Source organism: Schistocerca piceifrons, chromosome 6 (genome assembly GCF_021461385.2).
Source record: "Schistocerca piceifrons isolate TAMUIC-IGC-003096 chromosome 6, iqSchPice1.1, whole genome shotgun sequence".
NCBI lineage: Eukaryota > Metazoa > Arthropoda > Insecta > Orthoptera > Acrididae > Schistocerca > Schistocerca piceifrons.
In genome coordinates this window covers 229,525,136-229,544,630 of record NC_060143.1, presented here as the reverse complement: position 1 = coordinate 229,544,630, position 19,495 = coordinate 229,525,136, and the positions used below count along the sequence as shown (strand labels likewise).

Sequence of the window (19,495 nt, the reverse complement as noted above, 5' to 3'; positions counted from 1 at the left end):
AAATAAGAGACGAAATGATTGGTTCACTCACGCCAACTTTCCGGACGCCGAACTTGCGCTGCAGCTCGAGGAACAGGGGATGGGAGATGGGTGAGCCGCTGCTGACCGCCGTCTCCAGGGTCTCGAACCGGCGATCCTCGAAGTCTCGCTCGGCGACCAGGTCAACGTACATGGTAGGTGTGCCATATACCACGGTGCACCTGGCAAAAAAAAGCGCTCATCGAAACGACACAACAGCTGTCCTCTTGCGAAGTACATTACCTGAAAAATAAAAGACGCATCCAGGTAGGAGAAGAAGCAAAATTAAAAATTAAAACTTAACACGTTGAGAGGAATGAGATGTTGTTCCAGCGATTACAAAATCGAGTCACATACATGAAGAACTTGGCAATACCAGATAACTTATCAGCATGATATGATTGCATGGTTTCTGTTGAAACTTCCTGGCAGATTAAAACCGTGTGTCCGACCGAGACTCGAACTCGGGACCTTTGCCTTTCGCGGGCAAGTGCTCTACCAACTGAGCTACCGACGCACGACTCACGCCTGGTACTCACAGCTTTACTTCTGCCAGTACCTCGTCTCCTGCCTTCCAAACTTTACAGAAGCTCTCCTGCGAAACCTTGCAGAACTAGCAGTCCTGAAAGAAAGGATATTGCGGAGACATGGCTTAGCCACAGCCTGGGGGATGTTTCCAGAATGAGATTTTCACTCTGCAGCGGAGTGTGCGCTGATATGAAACTTCCTGTCAGATTAAAACTGTGTGCCCGACCGAGACTCGAACTCGGGACCTTTGCGTTTCGCGGGCAAGTGCTCTACCAACTGAGCTATCGAAGCACGACTCACGCCCCGTACCCACAGCTTTACTTCTGTCAGTACCTCGTCTGCTGCCTTCCAAACTTCCAAAGTTTTGGAAGGTTCGCAGGAGAGCTTCTGTAAAGTTTGGAAGGCAGGAGACGAGGTACTGGCAGAAGTAAAGCTGTGAGTACTGGGCGTCAGTCGTGCTTCGGTAGCTCAGTTGGTAGAGCACTTGCCCGCGAAAGGCAAAGTTCCCGAGTTCGAGTTTCGGTCGGGCACACAGTTTTAATCTGCCAGGAAGTTTCATATCAGCGCACACTCCGCTGCAGAGTGAAAATCTCATTCTGGATGGTTTCTGTTCTTTCGGATATGTCTGAAAGAACAGACACCACGCATAATCCGCAGCTGTGACACATTATATGTAAATTAAAGGTGGAGAGGGGAAGAAACAAAAGGAAAGGGATCACTGCTATCAGCGGTCTCGGGACATTACGCGGAATCAGCAGCGTCGAGTGAAAATATTTACCGCAACAGGATTCGAACCCGGGATCTCCTGCTTGCTAGACAGGTGCGTTAATCATTATGCCAGCCGAGACACAGCGTTATCGCAACCGCGCAGACTGTCTCGGCACGTCTCATTGCCGATCCGTATTCCCATAGAGCGCCACATATCCACAGTCCCTGTCCATTTCCTCCAAGTTCGCTGCTCTGAGATTCCCACAGGAGGTCGGACGCGTTTGTACAGCCTCACTGAAGAAGGTGGGTCCATTTGCCCAGCTAGGCGTATCAGTTATATGAGTACGTGGTGTCTGTTCTTTTGGACCTGTCCGAAAGAACAGACACAACGCAGAATCTGCAGACGTGCGGCGTGCCGAGGTAGTCTGTGCAGTTGCGATACCGCTGCGTCCCAGATGGCGCAGGGGTTAACGTACCTGCCTGGTGAGCAGAAGATCCTGGGTTCGAATCCCAGCCCAGTACATTTTACCACTCATCGCCGCTGATACTGCGTAATATGCCGGTGCTGCTGACAGCAATGATCCCTTTCCTTTCCTTGCTTTCTCACTCCAATTTCAATTTAAATATAAATTATCAGTATGAAGTTGTACCTCACCCTTCCCACACCACCACCACCACCACCATCCCACACCACCACCACCACCTCTGGGTTGGAAGTGTGTACTGTTACGACAGACAAGGGTGCACGCTCTATCGAGGCAAACTCGCCCTCCACTGTTGTAACTGGTCCTTCGTATCCCAGATGTTGACACTGGGATATAGTTGTCGTCTGGGATTGTCCACTCACATGTGGACAGATCAAGGGACGCTGCTGGCCATGGGACTACCTCAGTGTGACGGAGACAGATCATAGGGACACTTGCCAAATGTGGACAAGCATTGACCTTTCAAAAATTGTACCACGATACAATCGCATGAGATGTAACACAGGGCCAAGTAGGATGGCTATGACATACCAGGCATGACCTGAAGGCATATCCGATGTCTCTCCTCACCATGACTCCAGGAGTAACATCGTTGTGCCTATGCAAAACTTTGGAGGGATGGTACCTCTCCCCAGGTAGTTGGAATTATCGTTGACTATAGCCATCCTGGGTAGTGAAGAACAGCGACTCACCGGTGAAAATACACTACTGGCCATTAAAATTGCTACACCACGAAGATGACGTGCTACAGACGCGAAATTTAACCTACAGGAAGAAGATACTATGATATGCAAATGGTTATCTTTTCAGGGCATTCACACAAGGTTGGCACCGGCGCCGACACTTACAACGTGCTGACATGAGGAAAGTTTCCAACCGATTTCTCATACACAAACAGCAGTTGACCGACGTTGCCTGGTGAAACGTTGTTGTGATGCCTCGTGTAAGGAGGAGAAATGCGTACCATCACGTTTCCGACTTTGATAAAGGTCGGATTGTAGCCTATCGCGATTGCGGTTTATCGTATCACGACATTGCTGCTCGCGTTGGTCGAGATACAATGACTGTTAGCAGAATATGGAATCGGTGGGTTCAGGAGGATAATACGGAACGCCGTGCTGGATCCCAACGGCCTCGAATCACTAGCAGTCGAGATGACAGGCATCTTATCCGCATGGCTGTAACGGATCGCGCAACCACGTATCCATCCCTGAGTCAACAGATGGGGACGTTTGGAAGACAACTACCATCTGCACGAACGGTTCGACGACGTTTGTAGCAGCATGGACTATCAGATCGCAGACCATGGCTGCGGTTACCCTTGACGCTGCGTCACAGACAGGAGCGCCTGCGATGGTGTACTCAACGACGAACCTGGGTGCACGAATGGCAAAACGTCATTATTTTGGATGAATCCAGATTCTGTTTACAGCACCATGATGGTCGCATCCGTGTCCGGCGACATCGCAGTGAACGCACATTGGAAGCGTGTATTCGTCATCGCCATACTGGCGTATCACCCGGCGTGATGGAATTGGGTGCCATTGGATACACGTCTCGGTCACTTCTTGTTCGCATTGACGGTACTTTGAACAGTGGACGTTACATTTCAGATGTGTTACGACTCGTGGCTCTACCCTTCGTTCGATACCTGCGAAACGCTACATTTCAGCAGGATAATGCACGAGCTCATGTTGGAGGTCCTGTACGGGCCTTTCTGGATACAGAAAATGTTCGACTGCTGCCCTGGCCAGCACACTCTCCAGATCTCTCACCAACTGAAAACGTCTGGTCAATGGTGGCTGAGCAACTGGCTCGTCACAATACGCCAGTCACTACTCTTGATGAACTGTGGTATCGTGTTGAAGCTGCATGGGCAGCTGTACCGGTACACGCCATCCAAGGTCTGTTTGACTCAATGCCTAGGCGTATCAAGGCCGTTATTACGGCCAGAGCTGGTTGTTCTGGGTGCTGATTTCTCAGGATCTATGCACCCAAGTTGCGTGAAAATGTAATCACATGTTAGTTCTAGTATAATATATTTGTCCAATGAATACCCTTTTATCATCTGCATTTCTTCTTGGTGTAGCAATTTTAATGGCCAGTAGTGTAGGTTGGTTCGTTGATTTGGGGGAGGGGACCAAACAGCGAGGTCAACGGTCCCATCGAAACCATCCCAGCACTTGCCTGAAGCAATTTAGGGAAACCAGGAAAACCTAAAACAGGGCAGCTGGACGCGGGTTTCCAACGTAGTCCTTCCCAATGCGAGCCCAGTGTGCTAACCACTGCCCCACCACGCCCGGTACCTGAAAATAATGAGACCCCATTCGTTAGCACTCGAAACTTCCCAATCACGGTGCCATTCCAAATGCAGCCTACACCTGGAATGGAAATTCACTGGTCTGACTGCTGGTAGTCTCTGACCAACAGTATGGGATGACACAGAATGTTAGAGGGAGTCCAATAGTTGTTCCCAGATGGCAGAACGGATGTGAAGGTGCTATGAAGCACCTGGTGCACAATACAGCACTCCTCCGTTCCAGGGGTCAGACCTGGTCGACGCGAACCTTGACGGCGAGTATGCCAGCCCTCACGTTCCCATGCAGTCCAACATCGGTGCACTGTTACATCCATATGCCCCAAAAAGCTGATTATTGCGTGATTCGTACAACAAGTCACATGGACACTCGCAATGAGGCCCGTTTCACACTCTGTCTCCATGTCCTTAACAGTGTTACTCAACGTCTGACACTGTTCACGCTCTTTGATTACACTCTGCCGTTCCTGGTAACAACAGTAAACACGAACAACATTAATGCTCTCTAGTGGCCGTTCTGCCTGTCACAGAGTATTGTAACTCTAATCATTCACATACCTGTATTAAGGGACCGTTCTTTTGAACGGACCTGCATCATCTGAAAATTTACCATATTCAGATTAGAGATCCATCCTCGACCTGCATAAGTAATTCATCTTAAATGTATGGGTAACCGTTACTTGCAGTATTAGAATTTAAAAGAGCTTTGGAAGACTTAAGATCAAATAAGACAGAAGGGGTAGATAACATTCCATCAAAATTTCTAAAATCATTGGGGGGAAGTGACAAGAAAACGACTATTCACCTTGGTGTGTAGAATTCATGAGTCTGGCGATATACCATCTGACTTTCGAAAAAATATCATCCACACAATTCCGAAGACTGCAAGAGATGACAAGTGCGAGAATTACCACACAACCACCTTAGCAGCTCATGCATCCAAGTTCCTGACAAGAATAATATACAGAAGAAGGGAAAAGAAAACTGATGTGTTAAATGACGATCAGTCTGGCTTTAGGAGAGGTAAAGGCAACGGAGAAGCAAATCCGACGTTGCGATTGGTAATGGAAGCAGGACTAAAGAAAATCATAACACGTTCATAGCACTTGTCGACCTGGAAAAGAGCTCCATAATGGCAAATGGTGTAAGTTGTCCGAAATTCTGGGGAAAATACGGGTAAACTATAGGGAGAGACGGGTAATACACAATAAGTACAAGAGCCAAGAGGAAATAATAAGAGTGGAAGATTAAGAACGAAGTGCTCGGATTAAAAAGGGCGTAAGACAGGGATGTAGTCTTTTGCTCCTACTGTTCAATCTATACAGCGAAGAAGCAATGATGGAAATAAAAGAAAGGTTCAAGAGTGGGATTCAAATTCAAGGTGAAAGGATATCAATGATATCCTGAGTGAAAGTGAAGAAGAATTACATGATCTGCTGAACGGAATGAACAGTCTAATGAGTATAGAATATGGACTGAGAATAAATCGAAGAAAGACGAAGGTAATGAGAAGTAGCAGAAAAGAGAACAGTGAGAAACTTAACATCAGGATTGATGGTCACGAATTGGAGGAAGTTAAGGAATTCTACTATCTAGGCAGCAAAATAACCAATGAAGTACGGAGCAAGGAGGACATCAAAAGTAGACTAACACTGGAAAAAGGGCATTCCTGGCGATGAGAAGTCTATTAGTATCAAACATAGGTCTTAACTTGAGGAAGAAATGTCTGAGAATGTACGTCTGGAGCACAGCATTGTATGGTAGTGAAACGTGGTCTGTGGGAAAACCGGAAAAGAAGAGAATCGAAGCATTTGAGAAGTCGTGCTACAGAAGAATGTTGAAAATTAGGTGAACTGATAAGGTAAGGAATGAGCAGATTCTACGTAGAATCGGAGAAAGACGGAAAACACGGAAAACACTGACAAGATGATACGACATCAGTTAAGATATCAGGTAATAACTTCCATGGTACTAGAGGGAGCTGTAGAGTGCAAAAACTGTGGCGGAAGACAGAGATTGGAATACATCCAGCAAATAATTGAGGCCGTATGTTTCTTCCTGGCAGACTAAAACTGTGTGCCAGACCAAGACTCGAAATCGGGACTTTTGCCTTTCGCGGGCAACTGCTCTACCAACTGAGCTACCCAAGCACGACTCACGCCCCGTCCTCACAGCTTTACTTCCACCAGTACCTCGTCTCCTACCTTCCAATCTTTACAGAAGCTCTCCTGTGAACCTTCTGTAAAGACTGGAAGGTAGGAGACGAGGTACTGGCGGAAGTAAAGCTGTGAGGGCAGGGCGTGAGCCGTGCTTGGTAGCTCAGTTGGTAGAGCACTTGCCCGCGAAAGGCAAAGGTCCCGAGTTCGAGTCTCGGTCCGGCACACAGTTTTAATCTGGCAGGAAGTTTCATATCAGCGCACACTCCGCTGCAGAGTGAAATATTCTGAAGGACGCACGTTGCAAGTGCTACTCTGAGATGGAGAGATTGGCATGGGAGAGGAATCCGTGGCGGACCGCATGAAACCAGTCAGAAGTCTGATGACTTAAAAAAAGTATAAAATGGGTTTTCGTGCTACTGGAGAATAGTAAAGTGCTTTGGAAGCAAACTGGACGACCGGCCAGTGACCTGAATGCTGCGATGGCCAGACGCTCCGTTGTACTTCTTCGGAGAACGGCCGATGATGGGTGGCGGTCACACGAAGTCAAGGGCCGGCAGAGCCGTATGTGGCGCCCGGCGGTGCTTCTGGAAGAATTCCTTAACAGAAAAACTTCGTGGACGACTGCCTGTAAAAACGTTTTATGAGATAGAGTGAGGAGGAACCTTAGCGGAAGGCGTTACTGTTTGCTGAATGTAGAAACGACCTTTGGGATATTACCAGGCAGATGAAAAGAAACCACGAGTCTTTGAAATCGTGGGACGCTGCTGCATATGCAGCTCTTACAGAATAGAAGTTTTTAAGAATGTAAGAAGAACGGACATTGTTCCACATGGAACATTTTCCCAGAGCGACTGCGAGGGCGGCAATGCCGAAAGGAACCTCCCTCACTTGCTGAAGAAAGAGACAGACAGAGTGAGGGACGATTTTATCGAAGAAACCATTAGGAAAAATTTCACTGGTTAAACAACCTCAACATAGTCCACAGGAAAAGTGGACCTGTACTCTCAGGGACGCATTTTCAGTGGTCGGAGCTTGCAAGAAATAGAATCCGGCCAAGCAGGGCTAGCCTGTAACGAAAAACACAGTAAAGCGAGGTTTCCTCGACGGACGCCGTGACACTGTAAGAGACTTCATCAGAGAGTACAGCAACACACGTCGTCAGAGTCTTCTTCTGACACTCCTCGCCTCCTGATTGTTTTGCAGCACTGCTCCACAGATCTTCATCTCATGACCCTAACTTAGAATGCAGGTCGCCGGCGCTACCGCAGACTGAGATCATAGAATTCTGCCACCCACAGGTGCAATATGGTGAGACTGAGCCGCTTCTGTGTGGGATGTAGGGAGAGTCATATCGGTTTACAACTTTAATATCTTAGAACTTCACTCTAACGTCTTAACTTGCAAGTCATCAAACATTTGCTTTCACATACCACAGCAGGTGTGGGGTAGTAGCTTCCATAATTCTATGTGCTGCCGTCGGCAGTTATCCTCTACTAACTCATTTCACGACGATCACTCTGTACTTACACAATTCATTATCAGTTTACCGCTGACCCCCATGTCAGATTAACAGATTTGTTTTCCCCACAGTTGCCGTATCGAGATGCTGCCACAGAATACCTTTATAAAAAGTTATTGAGTATTACATATCCTTGCCTTAATTATTGAGTATTAAACGTTTATTGAGAATTAAGCACACTTGTCCTAATTACTGAGAAATAAAAGCTTTCAGAGAAAAAGGAACATCCTTTATAGCCAAAAGTTATTAAGAAAAAAATGTATATGCACCTGACGATGGTGTAATGCGTACATAGTTACATTGAAATTCGACCATGTCTTATGAGTACTTCACATTTTTGACAGGCAGTGTGATTTGTGTACAATGCTCATCTGATGTACTTATGGAGAAATTAAAACTGGTGTTTCATAGTGCTGGTAGGCAAAATAATTTTTGCTCCTACTGTTATGTAAAAGTAATGTAATCTACTTCAAACTCCAACGAGAAGCAGCTTTTTTTAGCGGTACTATAATTCCTGGAAGGAAAAGATATCGTGGAAAAATAGCTTAGGAACAGCATGACCTCATGCCTATGTTCAGAAATTTCCCCACATTCAAAACATAATTAATTTTAAAACGTTTTACACAGCCCATATTGTAAAGTTGGATCATATTTCCCTAACCAATAATAGGCTTAAAGTTAGGTTGAAAACCCACGCTCTGTAAAGCACTTTCAGGGAAAATGGATTTTGTATTTTCTTACTTGAATGTCATATTATTTGTGTATTGTCTGCGAGTCCAGTCGCTGTCGAGAAATGAATACAGCTGTGTTTCCCCAGTAACTCACACAGGAAATGTGGGTGATGCTGGATTAGCAGTGGAGGAATGTGGGGCCTTCCAGATCTATTCACTGAGGTGCCTGGGGTTCTGTCAGCAAGCTAGAGGAGAGTGGGGGAGCGCCTGGCGCACCCTTCTCTGACGTCATGGCAGTGGATACCTGAGCTCATTGCACATTGTGTATCCATGGTGCAACAGCCTTCTGAGATTGTCTGTCCAGCGATAGCTGGCGGTGCTCTGCCCACTGACCAACTGGACCTAATGTACACGCCAACAGTAACTGCCAAACGTCACGAGCAGTGTGTGGGTATGACCCACCCCCCACAGCACTACAACAAGTTGTATATGGCACTCTACCAATTAGTCTTGCATTCTAGTGCTGTGGAGTAATCAACGCCTAGTTGGTGTGCCATCTGCTGTGGTTGTCATTGTTCCACACAATTAGGACACCAAGCCACAACGAGAGGCATGGTCCGACCACTGCAGCACTGCCAAGAGGCTTGTATGGCTTACTCTGCACACTGTGGTGGTGTCAATGATGGAGTCGTTGGAAGAAGATGAAGTGAGGTTCATTGAAGGGGTGTGTCATTCATGTTGTCCATCAGCATTGCACTAGCTGATGACACCAAGTAACGACATCTCAGCGGAGTGATACAATGTACTCACATCAGACCAGCTGACCACTGTGATGTGACTCTTTGCTTGGTGTCACAAGAGGTGAAGAAGATGTCCACTGCATTCCAATAGGGTGCAATAGATATCTAGCGCATGTCGCCCTTACGCATGTGCTGGTTCCGAGATGGGATCATCCACTACCTGATGCCATAGCCCACCATCTGTTACCTGTGTGTGCTGCCGTGTCATGCAGTGCATCTGAGGATTCAAGACGAGGGCGTCTGTACGAGCTACGTTGAGGTTCTTTGGAGGGACGTCGGGGTCAGGAAGGCCACTTGGGTCGTAGATGAACAGTCTTCAGTCATTGACAAGTGCACAATTGAATCCTATCATAACCCTCCATGTACCCTCCATGAAGTTCCACCAAAATGTCCCTCTGCCCTTAGTGACTGTGTGACAAGTGAAGTGCTAAGTGCAACGAATACGGAAAAAAGTCAATGTGTGGTTCTCTTACGAAAGGACTGATGACTCATTATCTGTGACTGTTTTCTTTAATATTTGTATCTATATGTTTGATGAACTTTGGCCAGTGTGATCAACTGATATTGATCTGTGTACTTGTTTTATTGTATTGACTTTTAAGCAAGTTAAACTGTTTTGTGTACTATTGGATCCTTCTGGCCAATGAGTCAGTTGAAATGTGTTTCCTACACAATAAAAAGAAGATTTTGATTTTCCCATGTCATACACATACATGTAGTTTGTATTCTAGACAGTGATGTACTGAGATACCACACAAGAAGAGTTTGTGACAGTTGGTACCAGAAGTACAGTGGACGTCCGCTTGCAGTAGGGACATCGCTGCCCACAAACCAGTCACACTGCCCACGAAATCAATCACACCCCTTGGAGAGACAGTGCCAACAGGAAGAGAGACGCTCGCTTGACTAACTGTGCACGAGCAGAAGTTGTCAGCTGCAAGTTGAAGTCAGTTCGAGTCTTGCTAGCGAGTTAGATAGAAACAGTGGCCGGTAGATAGATGGACGATAGACAGACAGTGGTTAGTCTTCACTAGTAACAGAACAGTGAATACAATTACTGTGTATGGACAGAGACCGTTGCCTAGAGATTTAATCAGAATGCTGTTAGTTTGGAACTGTTCTTCAAAAAGCACATCAAGGCAGAAAATTAGTTTCCTTCCAACTTTAGTTCAGAGAACATATTTAGTTAATGGTCACGGAACTGTAGTCAACGTAGGGCAGATAGGCAAAACCAGTATGTTACAATTGCTGTAATCAGCGTTACCAAAGTTGAGTAATATATTTTACTATTCACTATTTTGTGTTACTTTCATTGTTCCTGTGCTGCCCTACTACGCAAGCATCCGACTATCAGGACACCTTAATTAGTCTTTTTCAACGGCAGAGAGATTTTCATCGAAGTGACTTCCCCAGTCAAGAACAAAGATAACGATTATGTTCTTCTTCTTCAGTGGCGTCTCTTCTATATTGTTTTATATTGTAATTTAGTGTATATTGTTGTCTCGATTTACCAGTGTTGTTAAATGAATGTATATTTTTAAAAAATCGACGGGCTCAGTCATTGCCCTCATTTGTCTTGCTTACTGAATATGACGAATACATCCAGGATATCATGAGTCAGATTACGATGTAATTTCAAACACAGTAACCATAAGTAAACCAGGGTGGTCCGTAAGGGGACGTACTGATTAGTTCAAATGGTTCAAATGGCTCTGAGCACTATGGGACTTAACTTCTAAGGTCATCAGTCCCCTAGAACTTAGAACTACTTAAACCTAACTAGCCTAAGGACATCACACACATCCATGCCCGAGGCAGGATTCAAACCTGCGACCGTAGTGGTCGCGCGGCTCCAGAATGTAGCGCCTAGAACCGCTCGGCCACCTCGGCCGGCTACTGATTAGTTAATCCAAGACCACAGCGAAATATGAGATATAGGTTTAAGATGTTAATTTATGGTACAATTTGTTTCTGGAATACTTGGTACGAGTCTTTGTTTTCTGCTTACGTTTGTCTTTGTTTTTTTTAAATATTTATTTAATGTTTTCTGATTTGTCTTAGTAAAAAAATTAGAAATGGCCCTGCATAGCAAGGTCACTCCATGATCATGTTATTCTCCGGAAGCGTAGGATGATGAAACGTCTCAATGTGACCCATTCCATTGGCTCTACTGAGCTGCCTAAGCCCTTTCTATACCTCGTAGCATTTCATTTTGTCGGTGCGTCTGTGCTTTTGATTCTGGGGAGAAGGATGAACAGTAGAATGTTTCATTAGACAGCCATAGTGGCACTTTAATATTCAGATACTGTATTTTCTGAACTTATAACTTATATTTCACGTTTACACACAGACACAGACACACACACACACACACACACACACACACACACACACACACACACACACACACACACACACATATATATATATATATATATATATATATATATATATATATATACTGCTATTACCATGTTTATTATGTATTCATGCTACACTACTGTGTCCCATGCTATATTTCTGTGTTCATTTGCCTACTCCTTATCTTGTCTGCCAGAGAGAATGTGTGTGTCCGCGCGTATGTGATGCTTCCACATACTTTGGTTCATAGGAACGAGTCACTGAATGGAAATGGATGTTTAGACAACTTTGTGTAGAGCTTAAGTAGTGCTCTGCTGGACCAAAGAGACATTAGGGGACAGTGGTCGGCAGCTATTTTATAGGTTGGCACAGGTAGCTGGAACGTATTTCCAATGGCCAATTCAAAGCTGTGGACCTCAGCCCGGTGGTAAGAAACGGCTCGGTTCGCTGGGTCTCCGGTAAGTGAGGGTGTCTGGTCATCTCTAGTAATGTAAGTTAGGAAGTTGGAATGTGTAAGATCTTGATTTAGTAAAGATGCTAATGCCTTCGTTCAGGTCTAGCCATGGAAATCATACCGTAAAATTATTTTCAGTTATGGTGTGAGTAACACCAATAATCGGTAGATTTATGTACATTTCGTGTAAGTACTCTGCTGACACTGTACAACAGTGTATCTGCGTAGTCAAGATCTTTGGTTGTGTAAATATGTAATAATTATGTTAGTTATTTTGGCGTTTTCAGAGATTATGTTGTAACTGTACCTCTGGTTTTATATGTAATGATTTGTGAATGTAATAATTTGTAAAAACTATATATATTTTACTGGTAGGGAAGCTAAATGTAAAACCTGTACTACAGCCCTGCCGCTACGGAAGTAGTTTGGCGGGACTGGGAAAGGTCGACTTGGCGCACAAGACGCTTGATTCCTTTGTGGCAAGTCGAGTTCTGACTGTGTTACTGAGTGTTCAGCGCCATCCTTGGTCACCTATTGTGATTAATTTGGATGCAAGAAGAGCTTGCGAGCGTTTAAATTAGCTTCGGATGCAATGTTAAATAGCTGTCGACCATAGCACCATTATTGGCCCTGCTTGGTTAAACTTCATATGCCAAGAACAGTTATATCAGGGTGTGGCTAACATCAGGAACCATGATTGCTTCACCGCCAATTTTATAGCCACTGTAATTTACCACGAGCGCTAGCACCTTCAGCAGAATTGTTATCCAAATATGTACATTCAATGGACCAGGTATTATGTATTGAATGGCATCCTCTTGGGTAAAATATTCCGGACGTAATAACCCCCCATTCGGATCTCTGGGTGGGGACTACTCAGGAGATTTGGGCAGAAAAGTAACTGATGATGGTCGTAGTGGAGAGGGTAGACTGGCAATGTAGACTGGCAATGGCAAGGAAAGCGTTTCTGAAGAAGAGAAATTTATTAACATCGAATATAGATTTAAGTATCAGGAAGTCCTTTCTGAACGTACAGGGTGTTTCAAAAATGACCGGTACATTTGAAACGGCAATAAAAACGAAACGAGCAGCGATAGAAATACACCGTTTGTTGCAATATGCTTGGGACAACAGTACATTTTCAGGCGGACAAACTTTCGAAATTACAGTAGTTACAATTTTCAACAACAGATGGCGCTGCAAGTGATGTGAAAGATATAGAAGACAACGCAGTCTGTGGGTGCGCCATTCTGTACGTCGTCTTTCTGCTGTAAGCGTGTGCTGTTCACAACGTGCAAGTGTGCTGTAGACAACATGGTTTATTCCTTAGAACAGAGGATTTTTCTGGTGTTGGAATTCCACCGCCTAGAACACAGTGTTGTTGCAACAAGACGAAGTTTTCAACGGAGGTTTAATGTAACCAAAGGACCGAAAAGCGATACAATAAAGGATCTGTTTGAAAAATTTCAACGGACTGGGAACGTGACGGATGAACGTGCTGGAAAGGTAGGGCGACCGCGTACGGCAACCACAGAGGGCAACACGCAGCTAGTGCAGCAGGTGATCCAACAGCGGCCTCGGGTTTCCGTTAGCCGTGTTGCAGCTGCGGTCCAAATGACGCCAACGTCCACGTATCGTCTCATGCGCCAGAGTTTACACCTCTATCCATACAAAATTCAAACGCGGCAACCCCTCAGCGCCGCTACCATTGCTGCACGAGAGACATTCGCTAACGATATAGTGCACAGGATTGATGACGGCGATATGCATGTGGGCAGCATTTGGTTTACTGACGAAGCTTATTTTTACCTGGACGGCTTCGTCAATAAACAGAACTGGCGCATATGGGGAACTGAAAAGCCCCATGTTGCAGTCCCATCGTCCCTGCATCCTCAAAAAGTACTGGTCTGGGCCGCCATTTCTTCCAAAGGACTCATTGGCCCATTTTTCAGATCCGAAACGATTACTGCATCACGCTATCTGGACATTCTTCGTGAATTTGTGGCGGTACAAACTGCCTTAGACGACACTTCGAACACCTCGTGGTTTATGCAAGATGGTGCCCGGCCACATCGCACGGCCGACGTCTTTAATTTCCTGAATGAATATTTCGATGATCGTGTGATTGTTTTGGGCAATCCGAAACATACAGGAGGCGGCGTGGATTGGCCTCCCTATTCGCCAGACATGAACCCCTGTGACTTCTTTCTGTGGGGACACTTGAAAGACCAGGTGTACCGCCAGAATCCAGAAACAATTGAACAGCTGAAGCAGTACATCTCATCTGCATGTGAAGCCATTCCGCCAGACACGTTGTCAAAGGTTTCGGGTAATTTCATTCAGAGACTACGCCATATTATTGCTACGCATGGTGGATATGTGGAAAATATCGTACTATAGAGTTTCCCAGACCGCAGCGCCATCTGTTGTTGAAAATTGTAACTACTGTAATTTCGAAAGTTTGTCTGCCTGAAAATGTACTGTTGTCTCAAGCATATTGCAACAAACGGTGTATTTTTATCGCTGCTCGTTTAGTTTTTATTGCCGTTTCAAATATACCGGTCATTTTTGAAACACCCTGCATTTGTGTGGAGTGTAGCTATGTATGGAAGTGAAACATGGACGATAAATAGTTTAGATAAGAAGAAAATAGAAGCTTTCGAAATGTAGTGCTACAGAAGAATACTGAAGATTAGATGGGTAGATCAGGTAACTAATGAGAAGGTACTAAATAGAATTGGAGAGAAGAGGAATTTGTGGCACATCTTGCCTAAAACAAGGGATCGGTTGGTAGGACACGTTCTGAAGCATCAATGGATCACCAATTTAGTACTGGAGGGAAGCGTGGAGGGCAAAAATCGTAGAGGGAGACCTAGGGATGAATACACTAAGCAGATTCAAAAGGATGGGGATTGCAGTAGTTACTCCGAGATGAAGAGGCTTCCTCGGGATGGAGTAGCGTGGAGAGCTGCATCAAACCTGTCTCTGGACTGAAGACCACAACAAACACAACAATCGCTATCTGTATGGATCTTCTAAAATACGTGTGCACACTCTTGATTATCCCCAGTCACTTTCCTAGACGGGGTCCTTTCCAAATGAATTAATTCCGAGAACCCTGTTTTTATTAAACTGACAATTTTGGCAGCAAAACATTTTGCAGTTTTATTAACTTTGTGGAGTATGAAGTTTGGTCAGCTTTTTGTGCACTAGTAAATGATTTACTCCACATAATTTTCCATCTTAGGGTTTCCTAAAATGTGTTCATAATGAAATCTTATCATTAAATAAGAATCTGCCTTTAAAATAATAAATGACAAAAATATAAAATGCTAATGGCTATCTGTAAGTAAAAGCTAAAAAGATAGCAGTATTATTTCACTTTGAACAGGTTTGTAAACTTGTAATTGTTCGTTTCTTTGTATACGTTGTTTTGAAACAGTTTTTCAAGCTGTTTAGTCATTTACAACGCCAGTTTGACTTGGTGTCCAATGAGAGACTAATTTCTAGGTTCCCTTGTTAACTGTTGAACTAATTTTGCATTATTCATTATACCTAAAGTGATTGCTAAAGGTACGTGCCATTCTCTTAATTTTGTGTGTTATTATTTACGATTGACCGTGGTTCTTCAAACCAATCAAGTTTAAGGGCTACTTATTTTGTGTTATAAATGAAAGTAAAGGCTTCTTCTGAGCAAGCGTAGCAATCAGTACAATCATTTATTCCGCACCAAAACTTTTCTTATAAATAATGACTGTATTGCTCATTTGTATAGAATAACTTGATGTGCAAATTTCTGAAGCCCATAAAATTCAGTAGTGTTTCAAATCGTGATATTTTTTGTGGTAGTTAATTAAAATAATAGTAGTTCATGCTATTGCCAGTCAGACTTTGTTAGTAGGTTCATATGTCCTTTTATATTTGTTCATATATTGCAGTTTATTGCTGCATTAATTGGCCATTCTATGTTCTGCATAAGACTAAGCTGAGAGTAACTGTGTTAGAAGGGGTTAGTTAGGGTACCAAGTGAGGGTAGTTTTCTTAGCCGAAGTTTATTTCCGCTTTGCCATAAAACTTGATACCACATTGCCTAATTAGGCTAGGGACCGCATGTATATATAATTACAGTTTACTTTTTTGTTAGTAGAACGTCAATTCAAACCCCATAGCTTTCCTGTTGCTGCCGGCCGGTGTGGCCGTGCGGTTCTAGGCGCTTCAGTCAGGAACCGCGTGACCGCTACGGTCGCAGGTTCGAATCCTGCCTCGGGCATGGATGTGTGTGATGTCCTTAGGTAGGTTAGGTTTAAGTAGTTCTAAGTTCTCGGGGACTGATGACCACAGATGTTAAGTCCCATAGTGCTCAGAGCCATTTGAACCATTTTTCCTGTTGTTATTGTTTCACTTACTTCCCGATTACGAAATTATAGTCCGATTTATTGTCATTGGATACAGTCACGGTCAAGCCAAATCCTTCACAAAAGGTTGACATTATAGGAGATTGCCAATTTGGTAAGGGCCGGTAATGTTACAGGTGCCATAAAGTATAATGATATTCAATTTCCAGAATGAGATTTTCACTCTGCAGCAGAGTGTGCGCTGTATGAAACTTCCTGGCAGATTAAAACTGTGTGCCGGACCGAAACCCCGGCACACAGTTTTAATCTGCCAGGAAGTTTCAAATCAGCGAGACTCCGGCACACAGTTTTAATCTGCCAGGAAGTTTCATATCAGCGCAAACTCCGCTGCAGAGTGAAAATCTCATTCTGGAAACATCCCCCAGGCTGTGGGTAAGCCATGTCTCCGCAATATCCTTTCTTCCAGGAGTGGTAATTCCGCAAGGTTCGCATGAGAGCTTCTGTGCAGTTTGGAAGGTAGGAGACGAGGTACTGGCAAAATTAAGCCTGTGAGGAGCGAGCGTGAGTCGTGCTTGGGTAGCTCAGCTGGTAGAGCACTTGCCCGCGAAAGGCAAAGGTCCCGAGTTCGAGTCTCGGTCCGGCACACAGTTTTAATCTGCCAGGAAGTTTCATATTCCACTTCTTTAACTCCATTCTTTGTCCTTTCGTAACTTAGCTACGGAAGAGTGATGTGACCAGTCTAGATCTCATTCAGTTATTGTGGATATCTTACGTACGAAAGTGTCATACCGGTATATTTTCTGTAAGTTCATATTAGAATTCTTTTTCTGTAATTCAGTTTGAATTCCTTTCTCGAGTTTGTTGTAGCGTATGAACTGTTCACTGCAACCACGTGCTTCTCATGTGGCATACCGAACTTTCTGCTCCGGTAATTGATTCTTCTTTTATTGTAACTTCTTTTAACAACTTTCAGTGCGAGTCTGATTGATTTTAGTTGAACACATTTCGTGAATACCGTGATTTACTTTCTGAATTAGACCATGTGGTGAGCCCACGGCTGATTACTATTATTTGTTCAGGTCCGTTGTTCAGTCCGTATTTCAAATCACACGCCAATTTGCTTTATATTAACTGTTTCTTTATTTCACGTACTTCCATAACGGAGAATGTCTATGAAAGTTACTGACGACGCAGTTGACCAGTAAACCAAATTGCTCCCTGGCCCACTGGGCATAAGTTTGGTGTAGAGTATTGTTCCTACGGTTTCTTCTTTCTGTGTGCAGACTATTGGTACAAATGTAGGTGGGCATATAGTTTCACAAGTCCTTCCTTTTTTATTTATCCTGTGTTGTTCGTACATGTTGAGATGTGGTTTATGAAGTAGGCAATGTAATGAGTATCATGCAGTCATTTTCGATTCTATTTTTAGTTGATGCTTTTTTTGTAATTTAAATCGGTGAATAAATGTTCAGCAGTTTCTGAGTTCCATACTAACGTTATTTATTGCAATCCACCGAACATTTCATTCTGATTTCTTCAAAGCCATCTAATTACAAATGACGATTTGATTTTTTAAAATATTTTGTATCGTATGTGTTAAGCAGAGAGGTTTTAATTTGAATTTAATTTTATCAGGGAGATAACTTCCAGTGATTCAATGTAATTTTAATCAATTTAACTACTCATCTACTCATAACTTAAATTGACTTACCCTATATAATGGTACGACAGAGATTTAGGAACCAGGTTTTAAACTGTAAGACATTTCCAGGGGCAGATGTGGACTCTGACCACAATCTATTGGTTATGAACTGTAGATTAAAACTGAAGAAACTGGAAAAAAGGTGGGAATTTAAGGAGATGGGACCTGGATAAACTGACTAAACCAGAGGCTGTACACAGTTTCAGGGAGAGCATAAGGGAACAATTGACAGGAATGGTGGAAAGAAGTACAGTAGAAAAAGAGTGGGTAGCTCTGAGGAATGAAGTAGTGAAGGCAGCAGAGGATCAAGTAGGTAAAAAGACGAGGGCTAGTAGAAATCCTTGGGTAACAGAAGAAATATTGAACTTAATTGACGAAAGGAGAAAATATGGAAATGCAGTAAATGAGGCAGGCAAAAACGAATACAAACGTCTCAAAAATGAGATCGATAGGAAGTGCAAAATGGCTAAGCAGGCAAGGCTAGAGGACAAATGTAAGGATGTAGAGGCTTATCTCACTAGTGGTAAGATAGATACTGCCTACAGGAAAATTAAAGACACCTTTTGAGAAAAGAGAACAACTTGTATGAATATCAAGAGCTCAGATGGAAACCCAGTCCTAAGCAAAGGAGGGAAAGCAGAAAGGTGGAAGAAGTATATAGAGGGTCTATACAAGGGCGATGTACTTGAGGACAATATTATGGATATGGAAGAGGATGTAGATGAAGATGAAATGGGAGATACGATACTGCGTGAAGAGTTTGACAGGGCACTGAAACACCTGAGTCGAAACAAGGCCCCGGGAGTAGACAATATTCCATTAGAACTACTGATGGCCTTGGGAGAGCCAGTGCTGACAAAACTCTACCATCTGGTGAGCAAGATGTATGAGACAGGCGAAATACCCTCAGACTTCAAGAAGAATATAATAATTCCAATCCCAAAGAAAGCAGGTGTTGACAGATGTGAAAATTACCGAACTATCAGTTTAATAAGTCACAGCTGCAAAACACTAACGCGAATTCTTTACAGACGAATGGAAAAACTGGTAAAAGCCGACCTCGGGGAAGATCCGTTTGGATTCCGTAGAAATATTGGAACACGTGAGGCAATACTGACCTTACGACACATCTTAGAAGAAAGATTAAGGAAAGGCAAACCTACGTTTCTAGCATTTGTAGACTTAGAGAAAGCTTTTGACAATGTTGACTGGAATACTCTCTTTCAAATTCTAAAGGTGGCAGGGGTAAAATACAGGGAGCGAAAGGCTATTTATAGTTTGTACAGAAACCAGATGGCAGTTATAAGAGTCGAGGGGCATGAAAGGGAAGCAGTGGTTGGGAAGGGAGTGAGACAGCGTTGTAGCCTCTCCCCGATGTTATTCAATCTGTATATTGAGCAAGCAGTAAAGGAAACAAA

General features: G+C 43.9%; 1 protein-coding gene and 1 non-coding gene across 2 annotated transcripts in view; both read right to left on the bottom strand.

Moving 5' to 3' along the window:
• The window catches only part of LOC124802919 (medium-chain acyl-CoA ligase ACSF2, mitochondrial-like), a 266,038-nt gene that overhangs the window by 63,682 nt on the left and 182,861 nt on the right, over nucleotides 1-19,495 (bottom strand). Inside the window, exon 8 of the mRNA XM_047263990.1 lies at nucleotides 32-200. Coding sequence (XP_047119946.1) covers nucleotides 32-200 — 169 coding nt within the window. The remainder of the gene's footprint in view (nucleotides 1-31; nucleotides 201-19,495) is intronic.
• Trnas-cga lies at nucleotides 461-535 on the bottom strand. The gene has a single exon. It is a non-coding gene; the product is annotated as a tRNA-Ser (tRNA).